The 17,711-nt window shown below is 43.7% G+C and overlaps 1 protein-coding gene across 1 annotated transcript in view; it reads left to right on the top strand.

Moving 5' to 3' along the window:
* The first annotated feature begins 16 nt into the window (after positions 1–16).
* cadps2 (calcium dependent secretion activator 2) overlaps positions 17–17,711 on the top strand; it is a 125,744-nt gene continuing 108,049 nt past the window's right edge. Inside the window, exons 1-6 of the mRNA XM_088995605.1 lie at positions 17–1,131; positions 8,886–8,999; positions 13,663–14,001; positions 16,914–16,994; positions 17,065–17,298; positions 17,372–17,493. Of these exons, the coding sequence (XP_088851731.1) occupies positions 766–1,131; positions 8,886–8,999; positions 13,663–14,001; positions 16,914–16,994; positions 17,065–17,298; positions 17,372–17,493 (1,256 nt within the window). The 5' untranslated portion in view covers positions 17–765. The remainder of the gene's footprint in view (positions 1,132–8,885; positions 9,000–13,662; positions 14,002–16,913; positions 16,995–17,064; positions 17,299–17,371; positions 17,494–17,711) is intronic.

Genomic DNA, 17,711 nt, shown 5'->3' with positions numbered 1-17,711 from the left:
TAACCCGAAACGTCAATGTCCCCAGGGGACAATGGAGGTGTTTTGTGCCACCGTCAAATGACCGACAACTGCATGAACCAAAATTACCAAAACCAAAATAACCAAAAACAAAAATGAATCATTTAATCTCACCACCCCCGTCCCCCCAAAAAGTAAAGAACATTTATTGGAAGAAAAAAGTCCACGAAGACTAACGGGTACCGAACCGTAAATACGTGGGGGGAGGAGAGTTTCGCTGTGTATCGTAATGCAGTTTGTCGCAGAGCTGCTGTATTATCGGCAGCTGATGGGTCTGCGCACACAGGGTAACACGGACGACAGGCGACAGCAGCGTCGAACGACCAAAATGACAATTATCGTCACCGTAATTAAATATGACGTATAAAAAATTATGTTATGTGTTCTTGGTCGCGCTGGAATTTTTTTTAAAGCGTAGGGATTCCAGCACTCGTAGTGACCCTTCTTCGCGCATTTTTTGCATCTTTGGCTGTAGCCACAGGTTGCGCACCTGTGAGTCGGCGCGTTCGCACTTTCTTTCCGACTCTGCGCGCCCGTGCGGACCAACCCAAAACGAACCGAACCAAAACGAAACCAAACGAAAGAAAAGCCTCCGCGCCAAGTCGCCCGTCGTCGTGAATTCCGTCCGAAACAAGTCGTTTCCTCTCGGACGAGCGCCCCGCTGACGCCACGTCAACCGAAGACGACAGTCAAAGTCTGCCAAGAACAGGCGCTCGCTTCCCGCTGCGAGTTGACGACTCCGCGGCCATGCTGGAGCCGTCCTCGAGCGAAGAAACCGGCGGGGAGTCCGACCCGGAAATTTCCCGGGAGCCCACTGGGACACGGGACTCCTCCTTGGCGGTCAACAACCGGGCGGGAGGCGGCCGGCTCACACTGCCGCGCATTCAGAGACAGCCCGCCTCCGCCGGAGCCGCTTCCACCCTGGCCGCCCAGCAAAGTGCTCAACAACACTGCCGCGGCGGCTCCTCGGGCGAGGAAGAGGAACGCGAGCGACTCCGGCGGGAGGAAGAGGAGCACAAAGTCAATTTGCAGATTTACGTCTTCGTGCTGAGGTGCATCGCTTACCCGTTCAACGCCAAGCAGCCCACCGACATGGCCCGGCGGCAGCAGAAGGTGAGTCGAACCCCATCCGCCGACAACCGAACCTCCGTTAAAAATGTCGCCGCTATCGAGCGAACCTGACCAAGTAATTCGAAAAGTTCCCCTTGGGCTTTGTGTGCTGGAATTCGAGAGTCAATTCGGGTCCATTTGACAATTCCACCGCACTTTTAGTTCCAATTGTTGAAAGCCATTTTGTACAACATTTCTGCAGTGGTGGGACGTCAGAGCCTGCAAGGCCTTCTCTGCTGGCCTCAAAATATCTGAATCAGACTAATGCGAATGATATTTAGCCCATGAATTCTTATGAAATAATTCCAAATTGTATTTCAGCTTCCTTTCATCCTACTTGTTAAGTCTCTCGATTTGGTCTGTAGATTACTGATTTTTAACCACAGTACTTACAATGTTCACTTTCTAAAGCAACTATTGACACAAGACAGACAGTTCATTTGTAAGGTAAAACAAAAGAAATTGTCAAAAACAAAATACATTATTATACTAATTGAATGTACAGTGATACCTTGGCTTACGAACTTACAGTAAAGTCTCGTTATATCGATATTGTCGGGAGTCGGAAAAAATGTCGCTATAACCGTACGATCGATATATCCGTCCTGCGCCGTACTGCATTAAAAAGGGGGGGGGGGCAACACGTAAATGGGGGATCTTTGATATGGCATGTCATTTTATCATTCGGTTCATGGATTGCATTCACACGAAACCACGGACGCCCGCATGTACAAACATATTAAAAACAGTGATTGTTGCGAGCGATAAAGATATCTGAAACACAATTAAATACATGAATGAAAAACCAAAACTGCAACGTTTACATTACTTACGTTGATGAAGTATTCTGCTGCACGTCGAACTCTTTCGCGATGACGGATTTGCTTGTTGGATTGTCCTCCACAGCCACAATTGCCTTGTATGGTGTTCGGATATCACAATTCTTACGTTTCCCCATGGTTGAAATTGGTGTTGAACAACAGTACTGGATATAAGCTCTGCTACGCCGTTTTTTTATTGTGCTCGCGCCAACGGGATAAACACGGAAGCTGGTCACGTGACTGGGGCTTGGGAGGACCCGACAACGGGGTTCGAGAGCGTGTCTGAATAGAATGGCTGAGCTGTGGCGTAACAACAGCTCCTGTTTGGATCTGTATGTGATAACTGCTACGTTTTGTTATTAAAAACACCGACCCGCTATAGCAGCGACTGTGCACATCATTTCCCATGCTGAAGGGCATTACAGTATGTGTCAGATGCTATTGCAGCAGTCATGAAAGACATGAGCTCTGCTACGAAATTTTTTATTGTGACAGAAACACGGAAGCCGGTTACCTGAATGGGGGATCTTTAATACAGTATGGCATGTACAGTAATTTTCAAAATCATCACGCTTCAGCAGACAAAACAATAAACATTGTTGCAAAAAACGATTGTCATGATCTGGTTGGCGACCAACGGGGGGCGCTGTCGGCCCCGCCTGCACCTGCACAGGTGCTAGTCGTCCCGATCAGATTGGCGACCAGCGGGTAGCGACGTCAGCCCTGCCGGCAGCCTCGCAGGTGCTGGTCGTTAAAATCAATGACACTTAAAAGGACACCTGGCACGATCATCCGGTGCCGATTCATTGTTTGTTTGCTGCTTGGTTGCAGCATGCATCGTGTACGGGTTTGTTTAACCTTGGCGGGCTTTTACTTTTGGTCTTCTTTTGCTACTTTGTATTTTTTCCATTCAGATCATTTTGATGTTTTACATTTTGTTCCTGCTGACTTTATTTTAATACAATTTGTCAAACAACCTCCTGCTCCCTCCTGCCTGCTTTTTGGGATCCGAACCCGCCATCACCACCTCGCAAAACCCTGATAACGATTGCATTCATATACAGTACTGTACTTTGTACATGTACATAACACTGCAACAGGGAAACTGCAACGCTTACATCTTATTACGCAATTTAAAAAAAATATTCAATCTTGTTCTGCTTCCCATTTTCACCTTTTAACACAAACGATTCAATCTTGGTTAACATTTCTAAAAAACCTGATGCATTTTCTCTGGATTCTAAGTAAGATTGTACGTCCGTAACACCTTGCAACGCGTGTGTCTTTGTTGGTTCTTCATCCTCATCATCCTCGTCATTGTGGGAATCTTCTGGGGCATAATTGGCTTTAATTTCGTGTTGGATTCTCCTCAACAGCCACGATTGCCTTGTATTTCGTTCCGAGGTCACAATTCTTTCGTTTTGCTATGGTTGAAGACGGTAGCAAAATGGCGTCTGCTCCACTGCAAGACACGGGAGCTGGTCACGTAACCAAGTCACGTGACCAAGTCAACCAACGGTGCGACCGATACAGATTTCGATAATGGTGGTGCTGTATCGAAACCCCGAAGCAAATATCGATTCACCTTAAACTGCTTTTGTATCGATATAAACATAGCAAAATGGCCGGCGGGAGATGAAAAAAAGCACCGTAGTAACCGGATTATCGTAAAAACCATGAATCGTACTGAACGGAACTGATTATACATAAAAAGACTAGAAATGTGCACGGGAAATGAAAATAGTATCGTACTAAGCAGAATTATCAATATAGACTATATCGATACAATGAGACTTTACTGTAATTGGTTCCCAGGATGTGTGTAAGGCAAAAAGTGTGTATTCCAAACATTAATATAACATAGGAAACCATTAAAATGAGAATAATCCGTTTCCAGGTCCCCATAAAACAATTTTAAACTAAATAAGCCTTTATACTACACACAATACACCTTATTTCATGAATAATAAATGTGCTACGGTATTGTAATTAAAGAAATAAAATGTGCTGTATAATAGTCATTTTATTTACCTTTGATGGTCGTTGATAGCTTGATGGAATAGATGGCTTTTTGCATAAAGTGTCTCAAGGAGCAAGGAGCTCTTGTGCGGGTTATTTGTGGAGCCTGATTGATGGGATATTTTAACCTTGCAGTCTACGCTCTGCCTTTGAACTGTAAATAAAGTTGAAACGAGTCCAAATTTCACTGTTTTCTATCCATTTTCTCACCATTTCACTTTTTGTTTTTGTTTTTTGTTTCAAGCTCTGTCATCTCCCTTTCGCGCGTGTGTCTGTGTGTGTTGCTGTAACCCCTCCCCCACTCACTGTTACGCGTGTCCTACTGCATGTGTCCACTCCTTCCTCTACCACAGATCTTGACCAATCACATTATTTTAACACGCACCACAGTCAACAGTATGAACATCTCCCGATTTCTGATTTCTGAAACATAACATGTATGGGTCATTGCTTTTCTTTCCCCTGTTGTGCTGCTTCCAGATGTTTTTTTTCTTTTCGTATTGAAGCATTGAACCAATCCCATTTCAGCCATTATTTGTTACCAAGGTCAGAAATCTGCCTGTATGCCGTCATCATCCGTTCTGCAGGGCCTGGAGCATCAAAATCAATGGCGATCAAACTGTGGTTTTAACCAGTTAGCGTTGGAGTTGGCAACCGCAACGTCAGCGTTTTCAAAATTAGGATTGGCTACATCTGTGTAGATAAAAACTTTTTGACATCTACAGATTGAAAACGTTACTTCCAGGCTGAGGAAAAATTACAATTTGAAGTCAATAATAATAATAATACTGTAATAATAATACATTTAATTTATAAGCGCCTTAGAAAACTCTCAAGGTCACTTTACAGTCACAGGATCAGTTTTTCTGTGGGTGAGCAGCGGCAGCCACGTGCGCCAGCGTTCACTCAACCTGGAAGTAACTCAAATAGATAGAAAGTTAGCTAGCTAGCATAGATAGCTAATAGCTAGCTTAACAATAATGACTTATTGTGGATTACGCATTGTGCATCTGCATGTGCATTCATTTGAATTTTTGGTTTGGAGTGTAGCAAGCAGCATGAAATTTCACAATTTATTGGCTGTTGCGGGCCGAATAAAATGATGCGGTGGGCCCGATTTGGCTCCCAGGCCTCGACTTGAACACCTGTGATTTAGAGGAATTGGTTGTCAACAATGCTTTTGGGACACCAATGACACCGTTGACCTCAACAGACGCCTTTTCGACCACCCTCGGGACGAGACCAAGTCGTCTTGTGACCTTCCAAAAGACCCGTTTTGGTTGTCCAGGACGTCAAGTCAAAGTCAAAATCAAAGTCAGATTTATTGTCAAATATGCTAATATGCATGACATACACAAGAGATGAAATTACTGTTCTCTCGGAACCAGTGTGCAAGGCACATATAATGTGGCTAAAAAAAGACAGACAATTGAGAACAGACAATACATGTCATTTGTGAAAGTGAGGTAGTGTCGTATGTAAAGTGAGGTAGTGTCGTATTTAAAGTGACGTCGTGTAGTAATGCAAAAACAAAATAAAAGGTTGTAGTTAGGTCATGCAGAAAAAAATAGAGTTCAGGTTTATAGTACGGTATGCAGCGTGTACTCAGAGTTCGGTGAGTGTGGCAGTGGGAAGGGGCAAGGGTGGCAGGGCTAGGAGGGAGTTGAGTCTCCTGACTACCTGGTGGCAGAAAACCAAGTTGACGTGTTGACTTGGAAGTGAGACAGACACGCGTCTTGGTGCTTGCTCCTCAAGACGAAAAGTAAACAGCCGTTGGTGTTGATTTGGTGGGAGGGGCTTATTTAGAGAGACTTTTGGTGCCAAAGAATTATTGCGCTTACTTTCTGGACATTGGACATCAAGATGTTGGCCGACTTTGCGTCAAGCCTTTTGGCAGCCATTTTAAATTCTTCAAACAAAGGCGTCACCGGCACTTGTCAAGCTACGCACGAGGACGAGAGACGATGGACCTTTCAGAGAACTCCTCGTTCATGGTCTTGTCACCTCCCAGATTGACTATTGCAATTCACTTCTCTTTGGTGTCCCTCAGAAACTTCTCCACAAACTTCAACTCGTCCAGAATTCTTCAGCCCGGATCATCACCAGAACCTCATCCTTTCACCACATCAGCCCCGTCCTCCAAGAGCTCCACTGGCTCCCGGTCAAATATAGAATCAAATTAAAAATTCTTTCTTTATACATTTAAAACTATCCATAACCTTGCCCCCCAAACCTATCTGACCTTCTTCAAATTCTTCTTCTATTCCCTCTCATTCCCCCAGATCCTCTTCCTCCCTCCGCCTCTGTGTGCCCCCCCTGCCCGTATCATCACGATGGGTCATAGAACCTTCAGCTGTTCTGCCCCCTAACTTTGGAACTCACTTCCTCCCAACATTCGTAACATCAATTCTCTTACCACCTTCAAATCCCATCTCAAAACATTTTCTGTGTCGCTCTCTCTCTCTTGTTTCTATTTACAATTGTATTTTATTTATAGAATTCTATTTGTGATTGTATTTTATTTATTATAGTACCTATGCTTGTCTGTGACTGTAAAGTGTCCTTGAGAGCTTTGAAACGCGCTTAAAATGTAATGTATTATTATTATTATTATTACAGTAAAGTCTCATTATATCGATATCGGATATATCGATAGTCCCGGTTATATCGATATTTTTTCGGACTCCCTTGAATATCGATATAACGAGACTTTACTGTATTATTATTATTATTATTATTATTAACGGGGGCACTTGTTTTATCAAGCTGTACAAATACAGCGATACCTCGTCTCACAAACATTAAATTCGCGAGCATATAGTCTTGGCTGACAAACCACACGGAGCGCCACGGTGGCGGGCGGACTAGTTTTCCACACCCACTTTCTTTGAGTTGCTTTTATGGGACTGAAAAAGATCCCACCACAGACTAGTGTTAAGGCGAAGAGGACACAAAAGAAAATGACGGTCGAGCAGAAGAAGGTGATCATCGAAAAACAGCAACCAGGTGTGCATTTGTGTGACTTAGCGTCTCAGTACCAGTACGCTAAATCGACAATTGCTACGTATGGCTATGGATGCTTCTGTGTTGTCTAAGCAACGGTCTTAGGCAATAGAAGAGGTTGAAAAACGTCAGTTGATTTGGATGAACGAAAAGCAGCTAGCAGGGGACAGTGTGAGTTGAGGGTATTATCGCAGAGAAAGCACGGCAACTTCACTTGGATATCATCAAGAGGCAACTACATCAACGACCATCACAAAGGTCAATAAAAAACTTTATTATACAGTTCAGTTTATTTCTTTCATTACAATACGATAGCACATTTATTATACAGTGATACCTTGGCTTCCGAATTTAATTGGTTCTCAGACAGTGTGTAAGGCGAAAAGTGTGTAACCCAAAAATTAATTTCCCATAGGAAACCATTAAAATGAGAATAATCAGTTCCCAGGTCCCCATAAAACATAATTTTCTACTTCCTAAGTGGCATACACCGTGTGTATGCCGAAAAATAGATCGCATGACAAGGTAAAATTTTCGCATTTAAAACTTAAAACTTAAATTTGTGAAAAGTTCGTAAGCCAATGGTTTCGTAAACCGAGGTATCACTGTACATAAAATGAGGTATATCTTGTCTGTTTTAAGGCTTATTTAGTAAAAAATGATGTTTTATTGGGACCTGGGAACGGATTATTCTCATTTTAATTGTTTCTCATGGGAAATAAACGTTTGGAAGATGAACCTACATACACTTTCTGGGAACCAATTAAGTTCGTAAACTGAGGTATCACGTTACCTATTTTTTTTCTCTTTCCATATTTAGCCCCCCGTCATGTTCAAGTCAAAGCAGTCATCTCCACTGTACTCGGCGTCTTGTTGTTGGTGTTCCTGGATCTCATCGTTGCCCCCTTTTAACCCTTATTTTTTCCCCATTTGAATTTGTATTGTCAAAGTGTGTGTTTCCTGGTTTGGAGGTGGAAACGGACAATGGCAGGAAGCGTCTGATGAAGGAAATATTCCCCATCTGAACTTTTGGGAAGTGTTTTCCTTTTGATTAAAAGTTTCAAGAACCTCACAAAAAGAAAGAGCAGACTCAGCAGTGGAAAGTGGATTAGCTCCACCCAAAACATACTTTTTTTGGGGGGCGTCCAAATTGGTGGTTGTGTGGAGTTTAATTGGCCTTTATTAGTCTTGCAGTGAAGAAATTGACAGCCATCATGAAGTCAAAACAACAACAAAAGTATAACACAATACCTATTTTAAAACTGTAGCTAAGTTAGCTCATGTAGCTAAAACAACTACAAAATAAATAACAAATCATGAGACACAACACAAAAGACAGACAGTCATTCAATGTTAAGCACTTTCTGCACTATCTTTGTCGTATGACGCAGTTCTAGATAATAATAATAATACCTTTAATTCATAAGCGCCTTTCAAAACTCTCAAGGTCACGTTACAGACACAGGATAAGTTTTTCTGTGGGTGAGCAGCGTCAGCCACACGCGCCAGCGTTCACTCAACCCGGAAGTAACATAAAGTAAAAAAAAAAAACAACTAAATAACAAATAACAGGACAACACAAAGACCCAGAGAAAGAGAAGAGGATCAAAGCGTCCTTTTCACCAGTGGATCAGGGACGTCATGCTGAAAACGTGCACACGTCTGAGCAAGCTAAATGTTGAAAGCAAACAGGAAGCTGGAGCATCCGTTGACGAAAACAAATTTCCTGTCTCCCATCTCCTGTTGGACGTCAATCCGCTTGGATTCCAAGCCGCGACCGTTCCACAGTGTGTTGCCCATTCTTCATTTTAAACACGATCTCGTTGTTTGAGTGTGAGACAGGGGCACCTCACTTAGCAACGCTTGAAAAAGCCATGAAACCAACAGGGTTGAAAACGTTTTTTCATCCCTCAGGTGAACAAGCAGCAGCTGCAGGCGGTCAAGGAGCGTTTCCTGGCCTTCCTCAACGGGGAAACTCCCATCGTGGCCGACGAGGCCTTCTGCAATGCCGTGAGGAGCTACCACGAGGTATGTCGCTAACTTCAACCTCCCCCACCCTGTCCCCTGTCCACTTATGACCACTTATTTCCTCTTTGCCCCCTATTTTACCCCAAACGTGCAGTGATACCTCAGCTCACGAACTTAATTGGTTCCCAGAAAGTGTGTGTAAGGTGAAAAGTTCGTCTGCCAAACAATTATTTCCCATAAGAAACCATTAAAATGAGAATAATCCGGTCCCAGCTCCCCATAAAACCTAATATTCTACTAAATAAGCCTTAAAAGTAAACAAAATCTACATTCTTTTATGTATATTAAATGTGCTGTTATATTGTAATTAAAGAAATAAACTGTAGTGTGATACCTCAGCTTACAAACTTAATTGGTTACCAGAAAGTGTGTGTTAAGCGAAAAGTTAGTCTGCCAAACATTTATTTCCCATAAGAAACCATTAAAATAAGAATAATCCGTTCTCAGGTCCCCATAAAACATACCATCCATCCATCCATCCATCTTCTGACGCTTACCCGGGGTCGGGTCGCGGGGGCAGCAGCTTCAGTAGGGAAGCCCAGACTTCCCTCTCCCCAGCCACTTCTTCATAAAACATACATTTTTACTAAATAAATCTTAAAACTACCCAAAATATACCTTATTTTATGTATAATAAATGTGCTATTGTGTTGTGATGAAAGAAATAAACTGTACTGTATAATAAAGTGGTTTTATTGTTTGTGATGGTCGCTGATGTAGTTGCCTCTTGATGATATCCGAGTGAAGTTGCCATGCTTTCTCGGCGATAAAACTAGTCCACCAGCCACCGTGGCGCCGTGTGGTTCGTTTTGTCCACCGAGGCGAAAAGATCGTGAGCTGAAGCGTTCGTATGCGGAGGAGGTAGAAAGGCGCTTAGAAATTAAATGTATTATTATTATAATAGTGTCAAACGACATCATATTCCACCATTTTGTGGCCGGCAATGAAATTACAACCAGTCACAAGAAGACAAAACAAAATCCGGCATCTGGGTCATTATTATTGAAGCAGGAATCGAAAGTAAAAACAAACAAAAAAATCTTTAATCTCTGTTTGGGAGAGCTTTTGTAAAGACGGGAAGGATGTGACGTGATGACAAGAATTCCAAGAAAATAAAATGATGTAAAGATAGACAGAATATGACATCATGACAGGAAGTCCGAGAAAATAAAACGACGTCAAGATGGACAGAATGTGACATAATGACAGGAAGTCCGAGAAAATAAAACGACGTAAAGATGGACAGAATGTGATGTCATGACAGGAAGTCCGAGAAAATAAAATGATGTAGACGGACGGATCAAATGTGACATCTTGACAGGAAATCTGAGAAAATAAAACGATGTAACGACGGACAGAATGTGACATTATGACAGGAAGTCCAAGGAAATTAAAACGATGTGTAAGGAACGAGAAAAGAAATTCAGAATCAGGAAGCCTTTAACAGTCCCACATTGGTAAAATTTTCAATTAATTGACGAATTGACTAATTAACACGGACGGATAAATTCATTTTCAAATGCATGAACTCAAAACCCGAACCAATTCGGGAATGGCGTTCCACGTCATAATTCCCAAATCAATTCGGCACTGGCAGTCAATGAGTTAATGAGTGAATGTGTTTGTTGTGTCCGTTTTGAAACTAAACGTGACTTAGGACCGAAATTCGTCAACTGAGTCTGCAGTGAAGCCGTTGAAGCCGACGCGGTAATTGAGTGTCGCGACTCGGCGGGGGTCCAGCCGGAACTTTGGGTGCTTGACATTTGCCGAGCCCGGCGGGAAGCCCCCCTAGCACCCGCAGCCGCCCCCACCACTCACCCTCACTCTGACTCTCAATTTGCATATCCAGTGATACCTCAGCTAACGAACTTAATTGGTTCCCAGAAAGTGTGTGTAAGGTGAAAAGTTTGTCTTCCAAACATTTATTTCCCATAAGAAACCATTAAAATGAGAATAATCTGTTCCCAGGTCCCCATAAAACACAAATATCTACTAAATAAGCCTTAAAATAACACAAAATATCCAATATTTTATGTATAATAAATGTGCTATTGTTTTTTAATGAAAAAAAAACAACTACTTTATAATGAAGTCATTTTATTTCCCTTTGTGATGGTCGTTGATGTCGTTGCCTCTTGATGATATCCGAGTGAAGTTGCCATGCTTTCTCGGCGATAATATCCTCACTCACTGTCCTCTGCGAGCTGCTTTTCGTTAATCCACATCAACACAAGTTTTTCAACCTCTTCTATTGCCTGAGATTGTTGCTTAGACAACACAGAAACACCCATAATAGCTTCCTTGTTTTTAAGGAGTAGCAATGATGTACTTAGCGTACTAGTACTGGGACGCTAAGTCACACAAACGCACACCTCGTTGGTGTTTCTCGATGATCTCCTTCTTTTGCTCGACCGTCATTTTCTTTTGTGTCCTCTTGGGCTTAACACTAGTCTGTGGTGGGGTCTTTTTCGGTCCCATAATAGCAAAAGTACTCCACTCGATAACAAACCACGTCCGCAGTCAAAGAAAGGTGGTGACAAAAACTAGTCTGCCAGCCACCTTGTGGTGGTTTGGTTCGCCCGCCGAAAACTAGTTCATCAGCCAAGACTATGCTCGCGAATTTAATGTTCGTGAGGTAAAATGTTCGTGAGCTGAAGCGTTCGTAAACTGAGGTATCACTGTACAGTATTTCACCCCATTTATTGATCCGTCTTTCTTTCTTTTTAAAGTGAGGCGTTTCGCAACATTTCTGTCCTTTTTGACATTTTTGGTCGTTGGTGAACCTAATTCAACAGAATTCGCCGCACGGCGCATAGAAAATGTGTTGGGTGAACGTGAGCCATGGCCACTCACCAACGGAGCGATGGGATGCCTCCTCCTCTTTCCCGCTGATCCTTTTAATTGCCCTTTAAAAATCAACCATCAATTATTTACGCACCAGCGCAGCCACGGAGGTGAATTCAAAGAGCTGCTAACGGCAGTGGATAGCGTCAATCAACATAATCCTCTGCGACAACTTCGACACGGAAGAAGAAAAAATGGCCTACTTGAAACATGCACTTGGTGTCATTGGTCCTAAAAAGTTCGATGCCAGTGTTCTCTTCAAAATCCGAATCCTCTTTATTGGCCATGTATGTAGAAGACACAAGGAATTTGTCTCTGGTAGAACACGCTGCACTAGTATCATCGTAAACGAAGACAAGACAAATAAGTATGGAGAATACTAAATTAATCTAATCTAAATCAAATCCTAAATCCAATCCCAAATCCAACCCCAATCCAAATCCAATCCTAAATCCAAATCCAACCCCAAATCCACATCCAATCTAATCCAATCCCAAATCGATTCCCAAATCCAATCCCAAATCCAACCCCAAATCCAACCCCAAATCTATTCCCAAATCCAATCCCAAATCCAATCCAAATCCGACCCCAAATCCAACCCTAAATCCAATCCCAAATCCGACCCCAAATCCAACCCCAAATCCAATCCAAATCCAACCCCAAATCCAACCCTAAATCCAACCCCAAATCCAACCCCAAATCCAACCCCAAATCCGACCCCAAATCCAACCCTAAATCCAACCCCAAATCCAACCCTAAATCCAACCCCAAATCCAACCCCAAATCCAACCCCAAATCCAACCCCACATCCAAATCCACATCCCAATCCAATCCCACCCAACCAATCAAATCCCAAATTCCAAATCCAATCGAATGGAATTCTTTAAAGGACAACCGACGTCTCCGGACAAGTTGTGTCCATAATTTGTAAAATGGCTTCAAATGACTTCTACTGAGTGTATTTTGCAAAGATTCCACCGCATATAGCGATATTTTACGTTTAAAGAATCGCGCTGAATATTCCGGAAGTCTTGTTTTTGAGTGGGTGACGAGTCCTCACCCTACGTCACTGAAGGAACACCCCTGACCGAAAAAAGGACACATTGTCGCAGTCCTTCCATCACGTCAATGCATTTTGCTGTATTTGTTTGGTCTGAAAACTTTGTATTGCACCAAAAAGAGGCAGAAAAGGGCGACAAAGCTCCGTGTAAGGAATTAATCAGCCTGTGGAATTGTTGCATTGTTTTGATTCTCCAGCAAGGCATCTTGTCTTGGGGTGACACCACGAAGAAGGGGGCGGGACCTTCTGAAACTGGCCACTTCCGGGTTCATTTTTTTTGCATATTTTGGACACTTTAAGTCATTATTATTGGTGTTTTGCATTTGACTAAAAATATCGTACTGTGTGTTTTGGGTATTTTAGATGCTATAAAACGTTTTTCTAATGTCAGTTAGGAAACAAAAAAGTGATGTCGGTTGTCCTTTAATGTAAGTGTTAGCTCTCAGGAAAAACGGTGAGACAATGTGTAAAGTATCAAGCAGGCAGTGGTTCAAGTGAGTACAGAGCTGGAGCGAAAATGATTCTAACGGGATGGAAAAGTAAGTAAGTCACTGGAAAAGGTGGTGGGCAGGATGCGGAGGGCCTTGTCTTGATTCTTGCAGTGTTCAAGTCCTCGAGAGTGTCTATGGCGGCGCCAATGATTTTTTTTCTGTCGGTTGAAGTGGGATTTTGTCCATTTTTTTGTGGCATCCCCGAACCAACTGCGGTAGAAGTCCACTATCATCTTGTTCAACTCTGGTTTGCGTTTTTTTTGGGCAGGGCTTCCTGAAGAGCGAGCGCGTGTGGCGCATGGTTCAGAGCGGCGGTTGCTCGTCCGGCGACTTCCGCGAGGTCTTCAAGAAGAACATCGAGCGGCGGGTGCGCGGACTCCCCGAGATGGACGGCCTGAGCAAGGAGACGGTGCTGAGCTCCTGGATGGCCAAGTACGACGCAATCTACAAGGGCCACGAGGAGGACGCGCGCCGCCAGCCCCAACGCCCGCACCTCGCCGCCGCCGCGTCCGAGCTGATCCTCAGCAAGGAGCAGCTCTACCACATGTTCCAGAACATTCTGGGGGTGCGCAAGTTTGAGCACCAGATGCTCTACAACGCCTGCCAGGTCAACATTTTTTCGGAATCTTTGATTTTTCTGAAATTCCAGACAACCCCCAAATTTGATAAAAGATTGTATTTTGAAAACTTTTCTACATTTATATGTGATACTTAGAAAATATTTATAGATTTATATATTATATTTGGAAAACATTTCTATATTTACAGTAAAGTCTTGTTATATCGATATTCAAGGGAGTCCGAAAAAATATCGATATAACCGGGACTATCGATATATCCGACCCTGTTTGCATGTAATTTTCTCTGTGCGTGCATAGAAATAGTATCGATATAACCGGGACTATCGATATATCCGATATCGATATAACGAGACTTTACTGTATATGTTTATATCTAATATTTGGAAAATTTATATATTTACATATTGGAAAACATTTATCTATTTAGATATTATTTTTGGAAAACATTTCTATATATTTATGTATTATCTTTGGAAAACCTTTCCATAAATGTATATCATATTATATTTGTTAAACTGATATATTCATATATTATATTTGGAAAACCTTTCAATATTTATATATTTTATTTGGAAAATTGATATATTTACATACCTTATATTTGGAAAACATTTATCTATTTAGCTATTATTTTTGAAAACTTTTCTATCTATTTATGTATTATATTTGGAAAACCTTTCGATAAATGGATATATTTGGTAAACTTTGAGATATTCATATATTTGTATACAAACTTAATTGGTTCCCAAACAGAGTGTAAGGCACAAAATAGAATAAAACATAAATAAGATAAAAATATAACATATAAAACCGATGTAGTAGACGGTATCTGCACTGTATAACGAATATATTGATTGTAGTCACGCAGTAGATTGCTGTGCGAGTGTGTGACATGCTGGCTGGTCAGAATTGTAGTACGCGTTGCCGGCTGCTTGCGCGTTGCGGTGCCAGACGTACAAATTTTAAGAAAGGGGAAAAAAGGGTCTGGCGGTCGTGGTTACCTGTACAGTGATACCTTGGCTTATAAATTTAATTGCTTCCCAGACAGAGTGTGTACGGCAAAAGTGTGCATCCCAAAAATTGATTTCCCATAGGAAACCATTAAAATGAGAATAATCCGTTCCCAGGTCCCCATAAAACATAATTTTCTACATTCTAATTTTGTAAGCCTTATATAGCCGTATATATCATATTTGTGAAACGTTTCTATATTTATATATTATATTTGGAACATTTATATATTTAATCAGAATCAGAATACCTTTATTTGTCCCACAATGGGGAAATTTGAAGTCCACAGCAGCAATTTGAAAGGGGATGGGGTGGGGGGTGAAAGGATAGAAAACAAGATATTCTAAGCATAACAAAATAAAAATGTCAGCTGTATACTGTGCAAATGTAAATGTGCAAAACCGTTTCATAAAAAAACTGTACATTGTGCAAGTATCAAGAAAGACATATTGATATATTGCATAAACCCATATTTAAAAGTGTCCAGTTTTTTTTCACATGTGATCATTGAGAATTGCGAAGCCTGACAGCAGTCGGTAGGAACGAGCGGCGGTACCTCTCCTTCTTGCAGCGCGGGTGTAATAGTCTCTGGCTGAAGGAGCTACCCAGTGCTGTCAGGGTGGGCAGGAGGGGGTGGGAGGGGCTGCCCATCATAGCTTTTAGTTTAGCGCGCGTCCGTCTGTTGCTCACCTCCTCCAGAGAGTCCAGCGAGCAGCCCAGGACAGAACTGGCCCTCTTGACAAGGGGCTCCAGTCTTTTCCTGTCCTGGGTGGTGATGCTGCCTGACCAGCAGACAATTCCATAGTGGAGCCACCACAGAGTCATAGAAAGTCTTTAGGAGTGACCCCTGAACTCCAAAAGACCTGTTTCCTGAGTAGGAAGAGGCGACTGTCCCTTTTTGATTAGGGCATCCGTGTTTGTAGTCCAGTCCAGTTTATTGTTCACCCCAGGTACTTGTTGGAGGTCACCCTCTCAATGTCCGAACCCTGGATGTTCAACGGTGCCGGTGAGGATTGTTTCCTGCAGAAGTCCACCACCAGCTCCTTGGTTTTCCCCGTGTTGATCTGGAGGTGATTCTGCTGGCACCAGTCCACAAAGTCCTTTGTCAGTCCCCTGTACTCCCGATCGTCTCCCTCTGTAATGAAGCCGACAATAGCTGAGTCGTCAGAGAACTTCTGAAGGTGGCAGGTTGGGGTGTTGTAGTTGAAGTCCGAGGTGTAAAGGGTGAACAGGAATGGAGCCAGGACTGTCCCCTGCGGCGCTCTGGTACTGCAGAGAAGCCTGTCCGACTCACAGTTCTTCACCCTCACATATTGTGGCCTGTTTGTGAGGTAATCTGTAATCCAGAATGTGAGTTGGTGGTCGACTCCGGCATGCTTATCCCCTAGTAGATTTGGCTGGATGGTGTTGAAGGCACTGGAGAAATCGAAGAACGTGATCCTCACCGTGCTCCCAGCATTCTCCAGGTGCAGTAACGCCGAGTGGAGGAGGTAGATGATGGCATCCTCCACACCGATGCTGGGCTGGTAGGCAAACTGTAGCGTGTCCAGCGATGAGCTTGCCAGCGGTCGCAGGTGGGCGAGGACGAGTCTCTTCAGCGTCTTCATCAGGTGAGACGTCAGCGCCACTGGTCTGTAGCTGTTGAGTTACTTTGGGTTGGCAATCTTGGGCACTGGTACCAGGCATGACGTTTTCCACAGCTGTGGAACTCTGCCCAGCTTCAGGCTCAGGTTGAACAAGTGCTGGACAATGACACACAGCTGGTCGGACCAGGTCTTGAGGAGTCTGGGAATGGATTATTCTCATTTTAATGGTTTCCTATGGGAAATTATTTTTTGTGATACACACTTTTCTGGGAACCAATTACATTCGTAAGCCAAGGTATCACTCCGCGAAAATGTCACAGTTTGTCTTTTCCTCCCCCCAGCTGGACAACATGGACGAGCAGGCGGCTCAGATCCGCCGAGAGCTGGATGGCCGGTTGAAGCTGGTGGAGAGAATCGTGGCGGTGAGGAGCAATCGGCTAAGCCCCTCCCACAAGTCCCCCACCCCTGATGAAGTCATCATTTGTCCCTCAGGAAAGGAGGTGCCCGAAGTTGGTGTCGCCCGACATGGACGCCCTGTACGCCGACGAGTTGCGCTCGTCCGTCAACCTGCTGATGGCCAATTTGGAGAGCCTCCCTGTGTCGAAAGGGGGGGTGGACTTGAAGCAGAAGCTCAAGCGCTCCTCGCTCAACAACTCCTTCCTGGACCTCGGCGACGAGGTGGACGTCTTGTCCAAGTCGGACGTCTTGCTGTCCTTCACGCTAGAGGTGAGTGGCGGGTCAAACGTGCTAGCATGCTAACCAACCGAGGAACCAACCAACGAACCAAAGTTGTGTCCAGGTGGTGATCGTGGAGGTTCAGGGGCTCAAGTCGGTGGCCCCCAACCGGATCGTGTACTGCACCATGGAAGTGGAAGGAGGCGAAAAACTGCAGACCAACCAGGCAGAAGCCTCCAGACCCCAGTCAGTCCCCCCCAAAACCCCCTTTGACCCTCAAAATGGCCGCATGCTCGCTCAGGCGTCAACACCCTGTCTGCAAATTAGTGATGTGTCGTTCAGGAACGAACCGGCTCTTCTCGGGCCAACGGGCCCAAGAAGGCCGACTTCCACCGCATGGCGTTGCCCAAGAACAGCCAGGACGCCGAGCTGAAGATCAAAATGGCCGTGCGCATGGACAAGCT

Source organism: Hippocampus bargibanti, linkage group LG05 (assembly GCF_051943395.1).
Source record: "Hippocampus bargibanti isolate YZ-2025 linkage group LG05, ASM5194339v1, whole genome shotgun sequence".
Classification (NCBI taxonomy): domain Eukaryota; kingdom Metazoa; phylum Chordata; class Actinopteri; order Syngnathiformes; family Syngnathidae; genus Hippocampus; species Hippocampus bargibanti.
This window is presented reverse-complemented; position numbering and strand designations above follow the sequence as displayed.